Below are 23,347 nucleotides of genomic sequence, written 5' to 3' on the forward strand. Positions count from 1 at the left end.
TGTCCTCGTCCTCGTCATCTGACTCAGTTAGTTCCACTGTAGTTCCTTTTTTCGTGGCCATATTGTGTAGCATTGCACACGTAGCAATAATCTTGCAACATTTGATGGGGCTGTACAGACGCGCACCTCCTGTTTTGTGGAGGCAACGGAATCTGCTTTTGAGCAAACCAAAAGTGCGCTCCACCACGTTGCGTGTGCTACTATGTGCCACATTGTATCTCCTCTCCCTTCGGGTGGTTGGGTTCAGGTATGGTGTGAGGAGATACGGCCGGAGGGCATATGCGCTGTCACCTATGAAGAGAAGTAAGTGGCATTGATTGGTGTGACCAACAGCTTGTGGCAGGGTGTACATCAGGGTGTGTGACATTTACTTACCTAGTATGTATCCGTCGGCAAATTCACCAGCAAGCAGACGTGTATGTATGCCACTGTTCCTGAAGATGTAAGCATCGTGGGTACTCCCGGGGTATTTTGCCACGATGTCTGTGATGATGTGTTTGGCATTGCAGATCACCTGCACATTGATTGAGTGGGTGGATTTGCGGTTCCTGTAAATGTATTCACTTGCTGCAGGTGGGCAGATGGGAATGTGGGTCCCATCGATGCAGCCGATGACGTGGGGGAAGTGGGCAAGTTGATAGAACTCCAGCTTGGTTATCTGCAGCTCCGCCTGCGTACTGGGGAAGGATATGTAATGTTCCATTCTGTCCATCATGGCGTCTAGGAAGGTGTTGAAGAACCGGGATAGGCAGCTCTGTGATACTCCACCCACTGCTGCTATCACACCCTGGAAACTTCCTGATGCAAGGAGGTGCAGGCAGCAGAGTACCTGGACATGGGTGGGGATTGCGTGGGCCCTTGGCGTCTGATGCTCCAGATAGGGTGCTAGGTCCTGTATTAGCTCCAGGATGGTGTCTGGGTGCAATCTGTATCTCTCGTGTATTTCAGCGTCTGTCAACTGGAACAGAGTGATGCGTACTCTGTACACCTGCTCCTCACGTCTCCAGATCCTCATTCCTGCTGCTCTCAGGCGTAGGCGCCTTGCTATGAGATAGAGGCCTGCCATTGTGTTCATACAGATGCATTTTGGGTCTGTTTATATAGACTCCTCCTGATTACCACATGCTCCTGAAACGTGGTAAATAGCGAATCGTTATTACCGATTTTGGCCAAATTTGGTATTAACGGGGTTTGCTACATAGCATATTTGGGGGTTTTACCGAATCGTTTCTACCGATTCGGAATTCATTGTTTCGGTAATTCCGAGTCGGTAACTTAGGGTTTTTACCGATTCGTTATTATCGATCCTATTCGGTATTACCTACATCACATATGGCCCTTGATCCCTACAGAGTGCTTCAAAGCACCACCTTTAGGACTTTCAGGCCATGATGAATACAACCATACGCATGACACCTGGAGAACGCAGGACTCCCATGTTGGGGTTCAGGGGGGGCTGGTGCCTTCTGTCTAGTTTCCCGATCATTAGTATTAGCTTTTGGTGCCAAGTGCATATGCAGATTTATGGACGCTCCCTAGGGCTCGCTTTAAAAGGGCCTGCCTACAGGAAACAGGTGCTTGGTTTCTTGAATGGTCCCTTGCCGTGTGTTTTCCTGTTCCACCTTGTTCCCTTCCCATTGAGCTCAATTCCAGCGGTTCTGTTAAGGGCTGGATTTTGATTCCCCTTTTTCCCTTTTCCCCTGTTCCTTATCTTTGTGCTCCATTAGAGCCTTATTGGGGACCTATTTTTAATCTTTCGGTGACGTTTTGGGATTCGCGGCTGCGTTTTCTATAGTTCTGATGCCCCGTTATTTACCCTTTTTGTACTCAAACCATCTTGTTGTGTGTCTTTTGGGTGGTTTCACAAAGGAGCTGAATAACGGCTGTTTTTTGCGCTACCTTCGTGTTCTTTTAAAGTCCAGGGGTTTTTTGGGTGTCTTTCGAATTTCCTTGACGCCTTTTTCCCCCTGTCCCTATTTTTGTCTTTTCATTGTGTATTCCACCCCCTTTGACATTTTCGGTGTTTCCCGAGGGGGCGTGGTTGGTCTGTGGTTACACAAGAAGGAACCAATACGATTGCTGTGGAAGTATTCCTGTTTCGTATCAAGCCACTCCCGTTTGTTAACTGGGGTAAGCAGGGAGGTCGGTGGTTTGTGTGTGTACGTGGCACTGGCATTATTAGTGGGGTGTGTCTAACCTTGTCCCTTTTTCTTTCATAGCGGTCTCGTCTGAGTCAAGCAGTTAGCTGTCGAGTAGCCGGATGTGACGAGCTGTCTCCCCCAAGACCTTGGGTTCCCTTGTTTTGTTACCCACGTTCTCCGGGTGTCGTGTTCTCCACCACCCGGTTTATTCGTGGGTGTTGGGGGTCACGGCGAGGGTGTGGGATTGGGACGTTCTTCACTCCTGCGGTGTTTGGCTGGTCGGCATCGGAACAGAAAACCAAGCCCACAAATTGATACACCGCCCTAGTGAAGAATGGTTGAGGAGGCAGCGGGAGGGGCTTCTTTGATGCAGGAGCTTATGCAGGCCTTAGCACTCAGGGTGAAGTCCAATCCCTTCGTCAGGAGAATCATGAGTTGTGAGTGACACTGAGTGAGGTGAAGGAAAACACCAAGAGGAGAGGGAGGAATCCCTCAGTAAGGGCTAAGACCCCCGTGATTCAGCCAGCCACATTTAAAAATGAGAGGGGTGGGGGGCCGAGTGGGTCTCCTTCTCCTTTGTCTGTTACTGTGAACACTCCTGTGCCGGTGCCTCTAGCAGCTCCCGAGAGGTTTTCCGGGGACAGTGACAGATATGCTATCTTTATGAACCAGTGCCATTTGCACTTTATGTGTCGACCAACCGCTTTTCCAGACGATACTACTAAAGTAGCATTTGTGATCTCATATCTTTCGGGTACTGCTGCTGGTTGGGCGGTTCTCTTAGTTGAAAATAATGACGCTGTGTTAAGTAGTTTTCCGGCCTTCAAGCTTCAGATGCATAGTCTGTTTGCCAAGCATGCGTTCATGCAGGCAAGCGATGCTGAATTACTAAAGCTTCGGCAGGGTAAGCAGGATCTTCTGGCTTATGTGGCTTCCTTTAACCGCTTAGTAGCAGAGACACAATGGCCCATGGCAAAGAGAACATCTTTATTTTATCAGGGCTTGTGCGAGGACTTAAAAGATATAGTCTCACAGGTTGTAGACCCCCTCGAAGATTGTGTTGAGTTTATCATTTGGTTGTGAAACTCAACCATCGAATGAGTGAGAGGAAGGGGGAAAAGAATAGGTTTCAACCCCCGAGGACAACTGTAACCAAGAGAGAAACATCTTAAAATGGGGGTGTGAAGTCAGATCCAGAACCTATGCCACTGGGTGGGGTGCGGGGTCCCTTATCCAAGGAGGAAAAGGAGCGGAGGCGGTTGTTGCAGTTGTGTTTGTATTGCGGGAGGGGTGGACACTTCGCTCGAGAGTGTCCAGTGAAACCGTCCCGGTTACCTGTGAATAAGGCTGTGGCTTTTGTGGGAAGGGGGTGTGAGAGGCCTTCTGTCCTTGAGAGAGGTATTTGTAATCCATATGATGTACAGGGGGCGGTTCAAAGAGTCCCGCATCATTTCACGGTGTCAGCTTGCTTTGCTTATTCATCTAGTGGTAGAGCTTCCTTGTTGGTGTTATTGGACTGTGGGGCCACAGGGAACTTTATGGACATCGGGTTGGCCGAGAAGTTGATGGTTCCATGTGTGTTGAAGAAACAACCTGAACCCGTGAGGGCCATTGATGGCACAGAGCTATCCTCTGGGTCGATTGTTCAACAGACCGAACCTCTGCTGATGACATTCGATAATGGGCATTCTGAGACAGTCTGTTTCGATCTGATAGCCGCACCAGCATTCGGGGTGGTACTCGGGGTGCCCTAGTTACAGGCCCATAATCCCAGGATCGATTGGGCGCGGAGGTTGGTCACGCTCGATTCGGAGTATTGTCTTCTTCACTGTTATTGTGAGGGGACTTATTGGGTGTCACTGTTGACTTGTGCAGCGAGTGGTTGCGTTCAGAACAGTTTGCCTTCTTCGTTGGTGGCTTACAAGGAGGTGTTTGATAAGGAACAGGCGTGTGTTTTGCCACCGCACAGGGCTTTTGATTGCCGTATTGATTTGGTTCCGGGGGCCATATTGACCTGTAGCAGGGTTTATGCGTTGTCGGAGCCGGAGGAGAAACATCTGCTGCAGTATTTGGATAAGATGTTGAAGAATGGGTTTATCCGGCCTTCTTCTTCGCCTGTATCCTCTTCCATCTTTTTTATACCGAAGAAGGAGGGTGATCTTCGCGCTTGCGTGGACTACAGAACGTTTAATAAAGTTACAATTAAAAACAAGTACCCATTACCTCTCATACCGGTGTTGTTAGATCAGCTGCGACATGCCAAAGTGTTTACTAAGCTTGATTTAAGAGGTGCTTACCATCTCGTTCGCGTCCGAGAGGGCGACGAATGGAAAACGGCGTTCCGCACCAAGTTTGGTTTGTTTGAGTATTGTGTTATGCCTTTTGGTTTATGTAATGCCCCTGCCGCTTTTCAGTTTTTTATTAATGAGGTTTTGCGTGAGTTTTTGGATGTCAGTGTGATCGTTTACATTGATGACATTTTGGTTTTTTCCGAGTCTTTTGAGGAACATGATGCTCATGTTTCGCAAGTTTTGTCTAAGTTGTTGGAACACCGTTTATTTGTCAAGCTGGATAAGTGCACGTTTGGTGCGACACATGTTGAGTTTTTGGGATTCTCGATTTCGGCGGATGGTATTAAGATGGATCCCCGGAAGATTAAAGCCATTATCAACTGGCCCATACCCACATGTGTCAAGGATATACTGGTGCTACTTGGTTTCGCCAACTTTTACAGGCGTTTTATCAGCCACTTCTCTGATATTGTTTCGCCTATGACTTCATTGTTGAAGAAGGGAGTGGTGTTTGATTGGACGCCTGCAGCACAGTTGGCTTTGGAAAGTTTAATCGGGCATTTTACATCAGCTCCTGTGTTGATGCATCCAATCGCGTTTGTCTCGAAAAAACTACTACCTGCTGAGCAGAATTATAAGGTGGCCGAGAGGGAGCTATTGGCCATAATGCTGTCTTTTGAGGAATGGCGCCACTATCTTTGGGGGGGCTCGTCATCCCATTACGATCTATACGGATCATAAGAACTTGGAGTTTTTCCGGTCTGCCAGGGCTCTGACTCCCAGGCAGATGAGATGGGTGCTGTTTTTTAATGAATACGATTTTACCATCACGTATAGGCCAGCAGCTCAACAGGGGAAGTCAGATGCATTATCTCGGATTTATGCGGATCCGTCACAAGGAGGGTGGGTAGAGGAGACACGATTTATGATTCCAAGTGATAAGATCGTTGTTTGTGCCTCCATTGATGACTTTCTGGTCAAAGTGCAGGATGAATTGAAACAGTTGGATCTGGCTCCGTGGCTGTCGGAACCTGGGTTTACGTTAAAGGATGGGTTATTGTATCAGGCAAAGAAATTGTTTGTGCCCCCTGAGTTCCGTACACTGGTTCTTACCTATTGTCATCCATCGTCCTTGGTTGGGCATCCTGGGGTCAATAAGACCAAAGAGCTGTGTATGCGTTGGTTTTGGTGGAAGTCTTTGGCCCATGATGTGCAGGTATTTGTGGCCTCATGCCCGGTGTGTGCTGTCAGTAAGTCCTCGCACATGTCTCCATCTGGATTGTTGCACCCTTTGCCATTGCCTCCTTCCCCCTGGCATAAAATCAGTATGGATTTTGTGACCGATTTGCCGCCTGATTCAGGGTTTACGACCATTTTGGTTGTAGTGGATTTATTCACTAAAACGGCACACTTTGTTCCCTTGCCAGGGTTACCTACGTCTAGAGAACTGGCTGATGTGTTTATGGCCCAAGTGATCCGATTGCATGGGGTGCCTACTGCCATCGTTTCAGATAGAGGGGCACAGTTTGTATCACATTTCTGGACTGCCCTATGTCGGTCATTAAAGATGGATGTACGTTTGTCAACAGCTTACCATCCACAAAGTGACGGGCAAACAGAACGCACCAATCAAACCATGGAGCAGTATTTGCGTTGTTTGCTAACGTCATTGACGGGCAGTTGGGTACAAGCCCTTCCTGTGGCTGAGTTTGCCTAAAATAACAGTATGCACTCAGCTCTAGGTATGTCGCCGTTTTACTGTTCGATGGGGTTCCATCCCAAGACAATTCCTATTCTGCCATTTGAGAAGGTACCAGCAGTGGGTTCCCTTAGTAGGGGATTGATTGACATCTGGAAGAAGGCCCAACAGCAACTATTTGAGTCCAAAAAGGTCATGAAGGTACATGCAGACAGGCATAGACGGCCAGCTCCCTGTATGCAGTTGGGGATAGGGTTTGGCTAGCAACAAAGAATCTGAAGTTGCCGGGGCCTAGGAAATTACAGCCTCGGTTTGTGGGTCCCTTTCCTGTCCAGAAGGTGGTGAATCCAGTTGCGATTAGGTTGACCTTACCGGTTGAGTATGGTATACATCCTGTATTCCATAACTCTTTGTTGAAGCCATATGTCATCACCACTCAAGAGTTGCCACCTCCTCCTCCTGTTTTGATTGATGATAACGTGGAGTATGAGGTTAAGACTGTTTTGGATTCCAAGCGGATGAAGGGGCGCCTGTACTATCTTATTGACTGGAAGGGATATCCCCTAGAGGACGGTTCTTGGGTTCCGGCGAGTAGGGTGCATGCTGCCCGGTTGGTTCGTCTGTTTCATCGCCTGCACCCTGGGAAACCTAGGCCGGTAGGAAGGCTTTTGGGGGTGGGGGGGGGGGGTTACTGTTGGGGTTCAGGCGGGGCTGGTGCCTTCTGTCTAGTTCCCCGTTCATTAGTATTAGGTGCCAAGTGCAAATGCGGATTTATGGACGCTCCCTAGGGCTCGCTTTAAAAGGGCCTGCCTACAGGAAACAGGTGCTTGGTTTCTTGAATGGTCCCTTGCCGTGTGTTTTCCTGTTCCTATTGTTCCACCTTGTTCCCTTTCCATTGAGCTCAATTCCAGCGGTTCTGTTAAGGGCTGGATTTTGATTCCCCTTTTTCCCTTTTCCCCTGTCCCTATTTTTGTCTTTTCATTGTGTATTCCACCCCCTTTGACATTCTCGGTGTTTCCTGAGGGGGCGTGGTTGGTCTGGGGTTACACAAGAAGGAACCAATACGATTGCAGTGGAAGTATTCCTGTTTCGTATCAAGCCACTCCCGTTTGTTAACTGGGGTAAGCAGGGAGGTCGGTGGTTAGTGTGTGTACTTGGCACTGGCATTATTAGTGGGGTGTGTCTAACCTTGTCCCTTTTTCTTTCATAGCGGTCTCGTCTGAGTCAAGCAGTTAGCTGTCTAGAAGCCGGATGTGATGAGCTGTGTCCCCCAAGACCTTGGGTTCCCTTGTTTTGTTACCCGCCTTCTCCCGGTGTCGTGTTCTCCACCACCCGGTTTATTCGTGGGTTTTGGGGGTCACGGCGAGGGTAGGGGATTGGGACGTTCTTCACTCCTGCGGTGTTTGGCTGGTCGGCATCGGAACATCCCAACTGTAGAGCAAAAGCTCCTGCCTTTGGAGTGCTTGAAAATGTAAAGCAAAACATGGGGTGGTGAATGTTTTGGGTCCGCCCCAACTTAGGGTGTGGACTCCTGAAATACATGGCAGAGAAAGGATATACCTTCCTGATGCTTTTGTTGGTGGCCGTCTTCCTAGGGCCACCACAAAAGGAGAAATAGCAAAAATGCATTCGAAATTATCCATGCCCGCAAGATTTTTATGGTGCTGCTTGCAAGTGCAGTGAATAAGATAGTCTTGGCTTTCCAGCTGAGCTGCGAAGAGCTGCAAGCTTTCTCTTTTGTGTATTTATTTGCTTTTTTGGGGGTGCATGGTCCCACTCAGGCACCCCACCCTTTTCCATGTTGGGAGGAGGCCAGGGAGCCCACCCCTGGCCTCCCCTGCCTGCTCCCAGTCTGCCAGAACTCCTCCAAGCTGCCACGGGAACTGGCAAGGATTCTCTGCCTGCTGACCATGCAGGCATGCACTGGGGTCCATGGGGTCTATGGCAGTCTCCCGCTCCACGGCACAGACACTTTTTTTAATGCAGTTTTATATAGCCGAACTGGACTCGATGGAATTGGAATGCTTTACATGATCACCAGTTACATTATACAAGGACACATTCATTTTTGGTATGCACGGGAGATTAAGTGATTTGCCCAGAATCACAGGATGTTGACCCAACACTGAGACTCGAACCTGGTTCCCCAGTTCCAAAGTCGGCACCTCTGACAGTTACGCCACATCCTCTTCTTGAATTCAACATGCGATGGTCGGGGATGAGGTCCGGGACCCCGTAATAGAGCATGCCCTGTGGATGGGGTCCCTGGGCGGGCAGAGAAGAGAGGGGAGGGGGCTCCATGCACTTCCACTCCATGGGGCTTACCTAATAAAATCACTTACGCCCACCACTGGTTCCCGGCCCACCCGCGGGTATTTTCTGCTTGAGGCAGCAGACTTCCACACGCTCCATGTGAGAAAAGATCAAAGTTCACCAAACTTTAAAATGTGATAGCCCGAGCCATGTTGGGCCAATGTGGACGATCTTGGGCTCATTGTACTCTTGGAGACAAGCTCTAACCACCAGGGGCAGCAACCCTTCTCACCTCTGAAGCGGTGCAGTCCTCAAAGAGCTGGTTCTTCTGGCTTCCTGCACCAGCTGTCCTCCTGATCTTGCTTTCTGTGCACCAAGTCTTGGGACTTCCCCCAACTGGTCCTCAGAGGGTGTAAAGAGGTCAGCCTAACTGGCCCTGGGGAGACCCATTGGTCCTGAGGTAATCTGTGCAGAGTCCCCAGTCCTGGGTCGGGGTCAGGAGGATCCTCCTTCCAATTCTCCATGGTGGTCCCAGTATCCAGCAGCAAAGTGTAAAAGCTCCACAGGCAAGAGAGAGTCTCCTCCTTGTGCAAGAGTTTTTAAAAAGGAGAGGAACGTTTGAGGAGTCAGACACCCCTGGCCAATCCTAGGGTGGCATGTCACCTCTCTACCTCTGTCCCAACCCCCCTGCACTGCATGCTGGGACAGTTCAAAAGGGCATCATCCAGGAATCACTGGTCACATCAGCTCCTGGGGTCTCAGCTCCACCCCTTGCTGACATCACTGCCAGGGACTGGCTCACAAGAACTTCAAAGTGAGCCCCTCCTCTGGGTTGGCTGCAGTTGTCCAGGCACTCTCCTTTGTTCAGTGGGCCAGGGCAGGTCCATCCCTGGTGCAGTGTGACATCTGAGTGATTGATGCAGATTGTTCCGCCCCATCCCTTTCCTCCTCAGAAGCTGGGTGAAGTACTGTTAATTGCTCCCTTTGGGTGGGGAGGCCTTTGCTCCTGCTGCTGGAGGGAAATATAATTAACTGGACACAGCAGGGTGACAAAAATCCTAGGCTTTGACCCTGAGCTGAGGCAGAGAAATATGAAAACTCTGGATGACCCATAAAGTGTACAGATATCCCTTTTGAAGTTACATAATTGATTTACCTACACAGGTTGCACTCCAATTTCAAGATGTCAATGGTCTCTGTAGGCCAAATAGGAGCGGAAAGGCAGTTCGAGGCAGTTATTTCCCTATGTGTATAATGGAGTGTCACTATAGACAAAACAGTAAATCACATTGACTTTTCCAATTAGTGTACAATAACCTTATAAGGCCTATCCCAGGTGGCTAACCCTGTAGAGTCCCCACTGCACCAGGCTACCTGAGTGCAGTTACCTGGTTGTGAATGACAGTAGTCTCCCACATGTAGCCAGCACACATGTGCACATGTGTTAGACCTGGCACCATTAGTGTGGGTCTCCCGTCCATTTTTTGCTATTGCCTCCTGTATTTTTGCTATATGTTTTGCTGGTCTAGATGCTTTGGGCACTGTGCCACTGCTATTCACTGCCACAGTGCAAGTGCTCCCTATTGTACATTGTTGCAATGGATTAGTGACTCGATGATTGGCTATTTGATTTACTTGTCAGACCCTAGTACAGTGCACCATGTGTGCCCATGGCCTGTAAAACAAATGCTGCTGGTGGGCTTACACCACTGGTTGTGCCACACACAGAAGCAGCTTGTAAAATGTTACTCAGGCCTGCCATTGCAGAGCCTGTGTGCAGCCTGGGACTGCCATGTTGACTTGGCATGTGCACCCACTTGCCAGTCCCTAAACCTTCCCTTGTCTACATAACAGTCACCCCTAAGGTAGGCCCACGGGCAGTGTGCATTGTATGTAAAAGGTAGGGCATGCCCTGATGTGTGTAGCATGTCCTGATAGTGAATTACAGCCAATTTAGTTTTTCACTATTGCAAGGCTACCTGCTCCCATACGCCAGAATGGGCAGTTTGATTATAACATCTTACAATCCTAACTGACCCAGGGAACAAGGTAGAAAAACAAATGTAGTATGCCTGAACTCAGAATGATACAATACATCATTTAGTGAAGTTGGTTTTTAACATTCTGTGTTTGAAAATACCACTTTTAGAAAGTAGGAATTTTCTTGCCTAACCATCCAGCCTGCCTCTGCTATGTTTGTGTATTCCATGTTTGGTTTGTGAGTGACAGGGGCTGGAGTGGCTTCAGGAGACAGGGTGAGTCAGCACTAGGCTGACTAGACCTCTCTGCATTGGAAGTGGTGGGAGGAGTAGCACCAGGGCCTGAATAGGGCTGTGCCTGCCTTCCACAATGCTGGCTCCACCTCCTGTTGTTCGTCTGATGACCCTGGCCCATACTGATAAAGGAAGAAGTTGTGCACTGGCAGAATACACCCAGAACTGGTTTGAACTAGGTACAGACACTCTCTGCCTTCAGAGACTAATGATGTGTGTGTATAAAAAGGGGGACCCAGACCCCAGAACTTTAGATCACTTCTGGGAATCAAGACGACCCTTTGCCAAGGAGAAGAACCAAGGAAGCTGAATAAGGAGACTGCCCCTGTGCTGTGCTGTTGGGGTTGGCCTGCAGTGGTTAATTCATTACCAAGGAAAAGAGAAAAGGAACTGTGTGTACTTTTGCAATCTTGAAGAAGAATCTCCAAGGGCTTGACCACCAGCACCCCTGAATTCCCTTGCTGGGAATTCTGCCTGCAGAGAGGTGCCTATTGTTGTTTGGGCCCTCTGAAAAGAATGAGTGTTGCTGGGAACTGGAAGTGTGACGCAATGAGGAGAAGCGTAAGGCCGCCGCAACAGTTGCCATTGCATCGCCGAAGATGCGTGCCGCCTCTGTTCAATGTTGCATCATCGATGAAGTGTGTTGCACCACCGGAGAAGCGTGTCGCAGCTGCAGAGGTCGCCGTCGCATCACCAGAGAAGCGTGTTGCAGAGCCTGTCACGGCTCAGAAGTTACTGAGTTCGCCGCACAGCCGTCGGGCATGCACGCATCGCATCCAACGTTGTCACATCGCATCAAGACGCCATTTTCTCGCATTGCACCAGATCATCCCATCATATCGAGGCGCCAACTTGTCGCATCGTCACCGAGCCGCAGTAAGAAACGATGCACCAACTCCCCACACAGTAAGGAAGTGACACATCACCTCCCCTGCATAGCAGTAAGGAACCAACGCATCCACTCCCCTGAGTGTAAGGAACGGCTCATCAACTTCCCTGTGACCTTTTTGTTTGTTTGCTTGACGCATCTAAGGTATTTTGAGAGTAAAGTGTCGCATTTACCATCAACATTAAACTCCACTATTCTCTGCCATTTTAAAGTCTATTTTTGATTACAGTATTGTAGATTTTTGTCGTTTGGTCTTGTGTTAAGTCTAGTAAAGATTACTTATTTTTCTAAACTGGTGTGGGGTCCATTTGTAGTGTTTTCACTGTATTACTGTATGTGTTCACAAATGCTTTACACACTGCCTCTGAGATAATCCTGTCTGCTCATGCCAAGCTACCAAGGGGGTGAGCAGAGGTTATTTTAGAAGTATAGCCCCTTACCCTGACTAGATGCAAGGGTCCCTATTTGGACAAAGATACCTACCTCTGCCAACAAGACACCCCCAGTTCTAACAACATGTGTGTGCACTCTTGTCATGTGTAACCAGCCAAGTGCTAATTACCCTTGCTGCTTTGCAGCAGCCTTATCTTCAAGGCATACATAGGTGGGAAATGCACACAGTACATTTGCCATGTGATTACCATGGGTGAGACACATTCTGAGACTCACCCACAGTTAAAAGTCCAAAACCGGGTAATCCCAAAAGCAAAAGATCTGGGTATATTGATAGGGCAGAAACCAGTTGCAACACACCCAATGACTTCTTTTCTCAAGACAACTCCACTGATGCCCGCTCTGGCCATCTAGTCATTTTGCTGACCTACAAGGGATTGTGCCCCCCTCCGTTAACCTGGCGACACAGGGTGGCAGGAGGAGGCCACAGTGTCACACTGTGAGTGATGGAGGCATCTTGCCACGGGCCTGCACCCCATCCCTTCTGACTGGTAGCAGAGTAACTCCAGGGAGGTCGGACGCCCACTGTGAATTTGCTTCACAAAGAATGGGAGGAGCCAACATCAAAAGAACAAAAAGCACTGTGGTAATGTTTTGGACACCTTCTGCTTGAAACTCAAAAATTCAAAAGGATTGTGAGGCCTCACTATCACAGTCTGTATTCGTATTGAAAATCGATATCTATTGAGTTTTTCTGTCCTGCTGCTCTGCAGGAGGGTCCTGTCCACCCTGAGCTCGGATAAGTGAAAAACCAATAGGAGTGGTGGTATTTCACCAGCGGCCAAAGGGCCTGAATACAATGTCCCTACTAACCCAGAGGAAGGCTACCCCCTTACTTGTACAGGGGTCTATTGGAGACAACACACCTGACCTCTTTGAGCCATGGCTGTGTTTGAAGAGACAAGTAAGCCCACTTGGGGACTGCCCCCCATCTGTGCATGCTATTGGATGGTGTATGACCAAATGTCTGGGGCGGAGAGTGACCAGGTGCCCAGACTCAACGGACAGCCATCGGATGGTACCATCTCTTTTGAAAAAGGATTTTACTCACCCACGAAGAAGACAGGGACTCTAAGGCCTGGGTTCTTAGGGCATAAGCTGTGTATCAGGCAAATGGCTATCCTCATGTGGCACCCGGCCTTGGGCACTTTGCGACTCAGTGAGCTGGAGAAGGGAGTCCAGGGCAAGGGTCTTTTCCCCAAGGCCATTGTTTGTGTTAGACGGTCAGCTGTACTGGATCATAATCGCCCATGTGGAGCGTATGGGGAGATAGGCTTCTTGATCTTACCTGGTCCTTTATCATGACGTGCTCTGTGTGAAATAAGTAGAGTCTTAAATTTTATTCTTGCCTCTATCAGGAGCCAGTGAAGGTTTACTAGATGGTTTTCTTTAGGTGGTAATACTGTGCACAAAGTCCAGGGGTTCCCCAAAAGTGTACAGGGCTCAATGCAAAACCCAAAGTGCTCTATTAGTGGTATTGTGGGCGAGCAGCCTTAGGCCTAACAGAGGAGTGTTAGACATTTATTGCACAACATTGACCAATAATGGACACACGACTCAAAAAGAAGATCCACACCAATTTTAGAAAAAATATACTATTTTTATTTCAAGACCAAGATCTTCGCAATCAGGTAAGTACGTTTTTAAATAAAAATATTTTTTAGTTGCAGAAGTAGACACTTTGACTATTTTCGAAGCAGTTCAGTGTTATCTTGAGGGGAAAAGAATAATGCAGTTTTACAGGTAAGTACCACACTTGCAAATCCAGTGTTTAGGCCTAAAGGTCAGCACAGGTCAGGTGAATACCAAAACTGCACCCCCAGCAGCCCTGGGACGGCCGAGCGCAGAGGTCAAAGTCAAAGTTCAACCCAATGCTTTTCAATGGATACAGGGGGTGCCTAGAGCCAAACTGCTTTTATGTAAGTGGATTGGTTGCAAGGGCCCGACTTTGGGGGTGAGCACAAGCAGCGCCACACATATATCACCTGGGGCACAGGGGTGGGCAGGTGCAAGGTGCAAAATTAACATCGGGTGCCCAATGCTTTTCAGTGGAGTTTCTTCTTCTGACAAACAGACTGCAGATGTCGCACCGGAGGTTGCTAGAGGGAGACCAACAACAGAAGAGGTAAGTAAACATTTAAGAGGTCGCTGGGGCACCATTGGTTCAGTTCACCAAGCCTCACAGTCTTTAGGTGCCTTTCAACATCGAAATCTTCTTACTGGAGCTGGTCGCAGTCAGGAGGAGGCTCCGGATTCAGTTTGCAGGGGCTGTTGAAGAGGTCAGAAGCAGTAAGCCAACACTGGACTCTTAGATCATTGCAGATCTAGTTTCTATGTCTGGCCGAGTCACCTAAATACTAACTTTAGGGGTGGTTTAGGGGAGTAGCGGGCAGGGCCAATAGGCGCCTTACCTGGGGTGAATACACCCTATTATGCCACCCTCCTGTGGGAGGGGGCATAGACCTAGCCCTGATTGGAGCGGTATCCCCATCTTCAATATGGCAGGGACTGAAAGTTGTGCTTCACTTTGCCTTCCTCACCTTAGGGGTGGAGTTGGCAGAGGTGGGCACACCTCCTATTCTTTTAGATATTCCCAGCAGTTTTGCCACCCAATGTGGGGGAGTAAACTAGGGGCTGCCATCTGTTGCTAGCAGCAATGGCTGCGTCTCGCATTACAAAGGTGGCAGGCCTTTGAAGATTCCCCTTCGAGCACTGGCCCATCCTGGGGGAGGAGGTGTGACACCTCCGCCCTGGATGTGCATTGTTCCTGGTCCCTGAGAGAAGGGGCTCTCCACCCAGGGGTCCAGAAACATGTCTGGTGGTGGCTGGCTGCCTACAGCTGGTCAGAGACCACACCAGGGTTGGTAGGCTTACAGGGGGCACATCTGAGTGGCCTCTGGGTACATGCTACAATACATCTCACACTGGCATCAGTGTGGATTTATTGAAAGGAGTAGTTTGGTACCAAACACTCCTTGGGTCAGTGAAGCCATCATGGTGCTGCAGTTTTCAGCCAAGTACTCTCTATGGCTTCACTGGCACTTACGATATTAAGGAATGGACCCTAATATTGTAGGGACATTTCTGCTCATGAAGACCTCCCTTCACCTGTGCCATAGTGCACCCTGCCTTAGTGCTGTGAGGCCTGCTAGAGGGGTGACGTATCTATTCCTTCAGTCAACGCTGGCTGGCATGGCACCCGGGCAGGGTGCCAGGTTGACTTTGTCATTTTCTACCTCACTGGGGAATGCAGGCTGCAAAGGTAGTGGCATGGTCCCAGTGAGGGGGGCCCTCTTCAGCTTCCAGTCCCTAGCTACCCAGGGCCCCATTTACTAGGGATTTACAGGGGGCAGATAGTGGATATGTTTTGGGGAAGAAGCACTGGCACTGGGGACCTTGTTGACAGGGACACTGTGCACTAGAATTGAAACTACATCAAAACCAGGCAAAAAGTGGGGCTAACCATGCGAAAAGAGACACTTTCTCACTCTTATTCAAGGCATTACTGGGTCCTATCGCTAGGGGTCAATGTTGCTGGTCCATGGCAAACGCTCATCATGAGGAGATCTAAGGCTGCTGGAAAGATGTGACTTCTTCCCACTCCAGCTTCATGTAAGATGCAACTTAGAGCAGAGTCTGCTTCTCTGCACCTGTCTGCTGCCCACCTCCCAAAAAAACGCACCTTTTCTGACCTGGAGAGAGAATGAGCTGTGTGACCTCTGAGACCACTTTGACCACAGACTGACTCAGGGTATTTTTCCCTGGACGAAATCAGTACATTGAAGTGAAATCAGGTGTGTGAGATCTCACTTGTTTAAGGTATACGTCATATGTGACCTGAGAGCAATAGGAAAGCGGCTTGAAATATTTATATATTTATTTATTTCTATAGTGCAGCTACTACCCTACGGTGTCTAGGCGCTTGTCATCCAACATCCTGCCAGCAGTGAGAAGGAGTAGTGCTAAAGTATAAAGATATAACAGAAAAAAATAAGCCTTAAAAAGCCAAGTCTTGAGACCCTTCCTGAAAAAGATCAGGTCTGTCAGTGATATTTAAAAAACATTTGCCACCCCAGTTAGAAAGTTGTGCTTTGTGGACCTCCACCAACATGTGTGCAGAGGACCGCAGCATTCTGGTCAGTGTATACCAACGAAAGTGGTTGATCAGATATGCAGGGCCTTGGTTATGCAGCGCCTTAAAGGCAATGCAAAGTGCCTTTAAAAGTAATCCATTTTTCCACTGGGAGCTAGTGTGGAGCAATGAGGGCGCCTTTGTGGAAGAATACTTTGGCAATCCAAAGAGCAATCAGGCAGCAGAGTTCTGTATAACCTGCAGTTTAACAAGAAGAACTTTAGTCCAATCAGAAGGCATTTGCAGTTGTCCAGCCTCGACAGGACTAGTGGCGAGACCATTGTTTTCTGCAGGTCCAGTGGTATGAACGGGAAAGTTTTCCTCAAAACCTTCAGAGTGTAGCAGGTAGATGAGGTAGTCACTTTCACATGATGGGAGAAAGACAGGATGGTGTCAAATATGACTCCCAGATTCTTTGCCTTAGTGACTGGAATAGGGGGAGGTCCTAATTCCATAGGCCACCAGTTCGAAGACCAAAAGGATAAAGCTCTACCAAAAAGAAGAACCTCTGTCTTATTAGAGTTCAACTTGAGACAAGTTTCTGACATCCATCCATTCACCTGTTGCATACAGGCGTGAAAGTTATGGACTGTGTTATGGGAATCATTTGAAACGGAAACTATTATCTGGGTGTTGTCAGCTTATGACACCATAGCAAATCCGAAGGCCTGTGGAACCCCACACGGAAGCCTGAAACTCTGGGAGCTGAGACCATCCATTTCCACAAACTGTTCCCATTCCGCAAGGAAGGATTTAAACAGCAATAGGGAGGCACCAGCTATGCCGATTTCTTGGAGGCGGTGTATTAGGAGGCTATGATCCACTGTATCGAACGCTGCCGAAATATCCTGTAGGATCAATGCCGCAATGCCTCCCTTTGTCTACGGAGCGCCTGATTTCTTCTGAGGCCGTGATCAGTGCAAGCTCGGTGCTGGGCCCACTTCAGAAACCATATTGAGATGGATCCAGAATGTCATTGCTAAGAAAAAATGTAGTCAATTCTTGGTTCATATATTTTTCCAGCAGTTTTGCTGGTAGTGGCAGGCGGGCAATGGGACGATAATTGCCTGGGTCTGGTTTATCCAAGTGAACTTTTTTTTTTAAATGGTAAAATTGAGGTCTTTTTCAGGAAAAACACCGGTATTAAGGATGAGATTGAATAGCTCTGTAAGATGGCAGGCAACTAGCTCAGTTGCAGAGAGTATTATCTTGGGAGGGCATGGGTCCAACGGTGAGCTGGATTTGGCGGCAGAAAGAAGTTTGATAACCTGTTCATATGTTATAGGTGGAAACTCTGAAAAGAGTGCAGAGTCGGGGTTACCGGATTTGTTAAGATCATGTAGGTTCGGACTTTCTGCATCTGATGTTGACAGCTGAGAGTAAGAGATATAAGGAACACTAGCGTCCTGTATCTACCCTCTATCCACATCAGGGAGTGCAGCCTGTGTGATAGTATCAACCCCAGATCTCGCTGTAAACATGTCATCTATACAAAGTACCTTACTACAAAAGGTTGAGGCCAAGGTATCGCAGAAGGCTTGATCCGGTATATTGTCTCTGGGATCTTGCACTCGGCTGAGTTTTTGAACTGTAGCGAACAGTTCTTTATAATTATTTTTTGCTTTTTCAATTTTTTGTGAAAAATACTTGATTTTGGCAGTATGGATCGTTCCTTTGTACTGGGTTAATAATTCCTTATAACACTCTTTTTCCTTTATATCATAATTATGTCTTCACCGTCTTTCTTGTCTGCGGCATTGCCTTTTAAGAAGTCTAAGCTTTTCTGAAAACCAAGGTTAGGTGGGTGCTGTCCTATTGATTTTCCCAGCTGTTTGAGGAGTTGTTGCTTGAACTGATGACCCAATCCAGTTATGGTAGTCTAAAGCTGCTATCTCCGGATCTTGGGGTACAAGGGGCCTGCTCAATCTTAGTTGATCATTAAACTCAATGTTGTTCAGGCGATGCCATTGGTATCGCCTGTGGCTTCTGATAGGAGGGGGTCGATTGCCAGCTGTAGGAGGCAGTGTGAGAGTAACTGCTGCATGGTCTGACCAAAGTAGTTGCAGGATACTTTTAAACTCCAGGAACGAACAGTATAAAACTGCTCCCAGGAGTTGTCCGGCTCTGTGGTTGGGCCTTCAGTCAACTGTGCCAGACCTATATAAGGGCAGTTGAGTCTTTAACATGCTGATTATCTAAGTGAAAGTTAAAATCCGCAAGGATGGTATGATCCTGTAAGCTCACTTTGGTTTCGAGTAACTGCCCCAAAGTTTGTAGAAAGTTAACCCTAGGTCCAGGCCGGCCATAAATCAACATTCCATTAAAAGAGTACTTGTGATTGATGGTTAATTTGAAGGAAAGCACTTCGCAATTGGCTCCGGTAGAGATCTCATTAAAGGAGGCTTTCAGGTGGTCCCGATAAACAATCGCTAACCGACCCCCTTTTTTCCCTGTACGATCTTTCCTAGTAATAGAGAAACCTGGCAGGATAGCCACCACAAGGTTCGGACCTGAAGTCTCATCTGCCTAGGTTTCCACGACAAACAAAATGTTGAGGTTCTGCTCTTCAACAAAGTCCGCAAATTCAAACTTATGTTTGATGAGCAGGCGTGCGTTGATAAGAGTGCACTGCCGCCCAGACTGGGCCTTGTGTGAGTTACAGGCGTGTATGCTTTTGATGTTTGAAAGCATCTTCAACCTGCGCCCTCTGTGCCTCCTACTGCATTTGTGGCACCTTGCTGTTTCATTGTCTAACTGGCTTCTGCCTAGAGGGCATGTCCAGGCACTATTTATTTACAACAGTCAATATTTTGTCTTGTCTCCTGTGTTTATTAAGGAGGCGCATATCTCATACGGTGAGAGAGAGAGAGACGGCAACAGGTTGTGCGTGGTTGAGACAGGGTGACTGGCATGGGTGGAAGTGAGGAGCTGGATGGGGCAGAAGGAGTCACACTGCTTACAAATGACATTTGTGTATTGTACGCTATAACATTGCTGGGTACTGGTAGTACTCACTCTGCTGGAGCAGGAACGTACCATTGTTGCCTTACTGTTGCTGAATTGTTAAATTGCAAAATTCACAAATAAAGAATTAGAAAAGGTATATATCCACATTGGAAGCAGCAGTCTCACTCTCTCTTCTCTTTGCAGACCCAGCTCCTGGGGACTCTTCGTCCAGCCAGTCCTCCGCCTAAAGGTAGGTGCCGGCCGCACTCCAAGGGACATAAGTTACTCAATTATAATAATAATCTTCTTGTTTGTTTCAGCTTCAGTGGTTCAAGTATGACCACAAGATCTACTAGTGAAATGTGCACCTGGGATTGTATGACAGTAACGTTTGCCATCTGTATCCACAGAAGGGACTCCAGGCTTTTGATGAGGCTTTTGTCAGGGCGGGTTTGTATTCCTAGCACTCCCCGGGTGAGTACATTCTTTGCGTAAACATTTTCATGTGGCATGCATTCTAAGTCAAGGCATGCACAAGGCTGTGACCTGGGGAGAGCGCAAGCTGAATAGGTGGTATGGACGGGGGGGGACCCTTGATGATTGTTTGACTACAGGGCCAACCCCCCACACCGCCCAAGGGGTAACATTTACCCAATAAGAGGGTACTGCAATGTATCACGACATGACGGGCAGAGTGAGATACGGGGCGGATGGCGGACTGTCATCTCCGATCACTATGAATAGCTGTGTTCGACAAGTTGCGTGCTAACCCCTTTCCTGTTCTGTCAGTACATAAATGATCTGGAGAACTTTTTGAACAATGAGGTGATTGATGTGCCAAGGGTGGGGCAGAGAAACCTCCCTGCACTATTATATGCAGATGATTGCATATTAATCTCAAGAGAAGGTGTGGGGTCGCAAACCCTTGTCAATAGATTCAGTGAATTCATGAGCGACTTGGGCCTAAAGACTAATATAGCCAAGTCACATGTTATGTTGAAGGGGAAAGTACATTGTAAAAAAAGATACTGTTTTATCAACAATGACAAGTTACTCTAGGCATCAAGTTTTTTAGGTCTCGCCTACACAGCGTGCATGTGCTACATAGGAGAGAGACCTTTAGCCATCGGCACAGCTTTGGGGGCAAAAACGTGCACGCGTTACATTGCTTGCAATGGCAACGCGTGCACGTCTGGCGATTCCCTTGCGGGAGCGTGCGGCGCCATATGGTCACAATCATTGCGCTTTACTGCACACTCCCGCAAGGGAATCGCACAGGCCCCTCCCCCTGTTGCCGCACGCTTGTGCTGGTTTTTTTCTCGCATCTAATGCCACTCCTTAAATTAATGAGGGCAAACAACTTTCAATTGAATCCCAGCTCTTGTAAGGATCCCTGCTGGTAACAGGACGCATAACTGTGTTTTCTCTCACTCTCCTCCCTTAACTCCACTCTCATTTGAGAGAGGGAGAAAGGAAAGCAAAAATCGACATAGTGCACCATCTCTGTGTTCCGAAATAAATAGCATTCGCGTTTAAGGTGCATTTTATTAAAAAGCCATTTGTAAAGAGGTAAGGATGTGCAATGAGATCAAAAACATAAAAAAGTATAAATAGGCCAGTTTTGAATGAAGCTGCTGGGCCATGCGCCAGCTGGCCAGACAAAAGGCTCCCCTGCTAATGACTCCCCTTTTGCTCCTCCTTTCATTAGAGACCTCCATCATTCTGACTCCTCCCACGGAGTTTGCATGTTAGCTGGGAGTTTTTGTACATGTGAAGACAGGAATGCACCAATGCCCTGAACCAGGGAAGGCAGAGTTACTGTAAAGTGTGCGCGCAGCACAGCAGTAGTCCCGTCAACTTGTGAGTCTGCAACAGTTTCGAGCCCTCTGGCTATTGAAATTTTCTGTTTCTCTTTTGCCTGCCGTGGTGGGGAAGGCAACAGGGCCTTCAAAGGGCTTGCAGCAAAGCATGGACGTTTCATTTTGGGAGGGTTGGTTCTAGCGCGGACACATATGCCACGGGTGGCCGAGTTTCAAGAGGCGCCCTTTCAACACTGACACTGATGTGGTATTGTCTTCCCCTTGCCGAGATTTGATTAAATGTCTTTTCACAGGAGGACACTCAACTCGGACTTGAAAGTGGAGGCATTATATTTCTAGGTTCTTCTGACTCTCAGCGATCAAATTTCACTAGCCAGCTGCGCAGAACCGGGCGTTTAGATCGAGCCAAGCTTCCGAGGCAGAACTGGGCGTCCTGGCTTAGAATTGTGGGGTGAAGAATAGCAAAATTGTACAGATTTTTTTTTTAAAAAAAGCTCCTCACACAATTTAGGGTTTTCCTGTAATACAGGTCTCCTAAGGCCATTAGAGGATGAACTTCCGTTCCCAAATGGAAGCTTCTTCACTGGAAACAAGGCTTTCCATCAGTAGTTCGAATGTTATACATTATAGGGGCAAAAACACTAATATCGGGGAAACAGCCACCTTAACTAAATACAGAAAGGAAGCGCCAATATTGTTAGTTCCTGCAACCAATGGAAACTGAAAATATACTCACAATAATGATTGATTCTTGAGTTGCATTTCAGTACATCGCCCAAGAATTACGTGTTCAGGCTGCATTGCACGCATACCTTGGAACGAAAACACTACGTTCAGGTATTTAAGGCCAGGAAGCAGTGACACCTGCCTGAGGAGAACTTGTAGACCATTACCACGATCACACTCGTGTCAAAACAAATCACCTGCAAACGCCTCACGATCACAAAATAACGTCTATTGAAATTTCTCGCATTGCGTCATCATAAGCATTGTGAAAAACAAACTAGCTCCATGTTCATGGCTCCAAAGTCATTTTAAGCAAGTGTTTTTCCAAGCCCCTTGCCGGCCGAGAGTCCTGAGGCTTTTAAATTCACTTGGAACGTAGGACCACGTGCTCATAAGACAGAAGGGAGTGATTTTTTTCCCTTGGACTTTTATATAGCGCAAACTTGGCCCAATTACATGACCACTAGATTATTAACCCCTCCTGCATCGGCATGTTTCACTTCCTTTCTCCCCGCATGCAAAGGATTGTGTCCTGTCATTGACATGCGGAACTCTCCGACCATTTCCAAGGCAGGAAGAGCTCAGAGAGAAGTTTGTACACACACTAAAATATATTTAAGTTTGTGTTGTTTCAGAAACTTCCAGAGCACCCCTGCCCTGTTAAGCTAAGCTAAGTACCCTCCCAAAGGAATACGTTTACACACATGCAACCTTTCACGTGGCGAAAAACACACAATTTGTGAATTGCAAAAGTAGTTTGGCACTTGTAAAAAAGCTATTTGCACACGTAAATTTTGCATACAAACGCAAATAAATAGCTCTGTGCGTCGGGACCTCTATCTTCATAAGAAGATCTGCACAACATTATTACACACCGTGATATAAAGTGTTTATTCGCGAGGACATGGCACGGGTATGTAATGACTGCTGAAAACACTTCTTCTGAGATCTCTCTTCTGTGACCACCACCTGGCCGTAAAATCAGAAATTCTGCAGGAAGCCTAAGGTTTGCGAGTTCCTAGTTTACACCACATAGGGCCAGATGTATCAAGATACCCTTTTGCGATTCTCAAATAGCGATTTTTAAGGAATCGCTATTTGAGAATTGCAAAATGGTATGTATGTAGGAATTCGCTATATTTTAGCAATTTCTTAAAATTCCTTAATTGCGATTAGCAAATTGCTAATCGCAATTAAGGAATAATTTCCCATTCATTTCTATGGGCCAGATGAATGGAATGAATGTGAAATTATTCTCAATTTGCGATTCGCAATTTGCTAATCGCAAATTGAGAAGAATTTAAAGGGTGCAGGGGTGTCCAAAGGACACCCTGTTGCACCCCTGAAATAAGCATGGGTGCACATGTGGTGCACATACATGCCCTAAGGGCATGTATGTGCATCACATGGCACTTTGAAAAATGCAAAAATGGGCATTTTTCAAGAAATTTGCAAATTACCACCAACTTGACGTTGGTGGTAATTTGCGATTCCTTAGGGACAATTAGCAATTTTTTTTGCATCATACATTGCATTTAAGGAATCACAAATTTTGTGATTCCTTAAATGCAATCGCAAAATAAGGAATCGCAAATTTTCAATTCCTTATTTTGCATTGAAATTTGCTACATACATACCATGCGAATTTCGGCGTTTGCGAACCCATTTGAGCTTCATACATTTGGCCCTTGGTTATGCAGCACAATATCCTCGGTGCAATAACA

General features: G+C 47.5%; 1 protein-coding gene across 1 annotated transcript in view; it reads left to right on the forward strand.

The window, feature by feature from the left end:
• LOC147710001 (saoe class I histocompatibility antigen, A alpha chain-like) overlaps positions 1-19,325 on the forward strand; it is a 323,941-nt gene extending 304,616 nt beyond the window's left edge. The window contains exon 7 of the mRNA XM_086919304.1: positions 19,282-19,325. Coding sequence (XP_086775430.1) covers positions 19,282-19,325 — 44 coding nt within the window. The remainder of the gene's footprint in view (positions 1-19,281) is intronic.
• Positions 19,326-23,347: the final 4,022 nt, after the last annotated feature.

Source organism: Lissotriton vulgaris, chromosome 5 (genome assembly GCF_964263255.1).
Source record: "Lissotriton vulgaris chromosome 5, aLisVul1.2, whole genome shotgun sequence".
NCBI lineage: Eukaryota > Metazoa > Chordata > Amphibia > Caudata > Salamandridae > Lissotriton > Lissotriton vulgaris.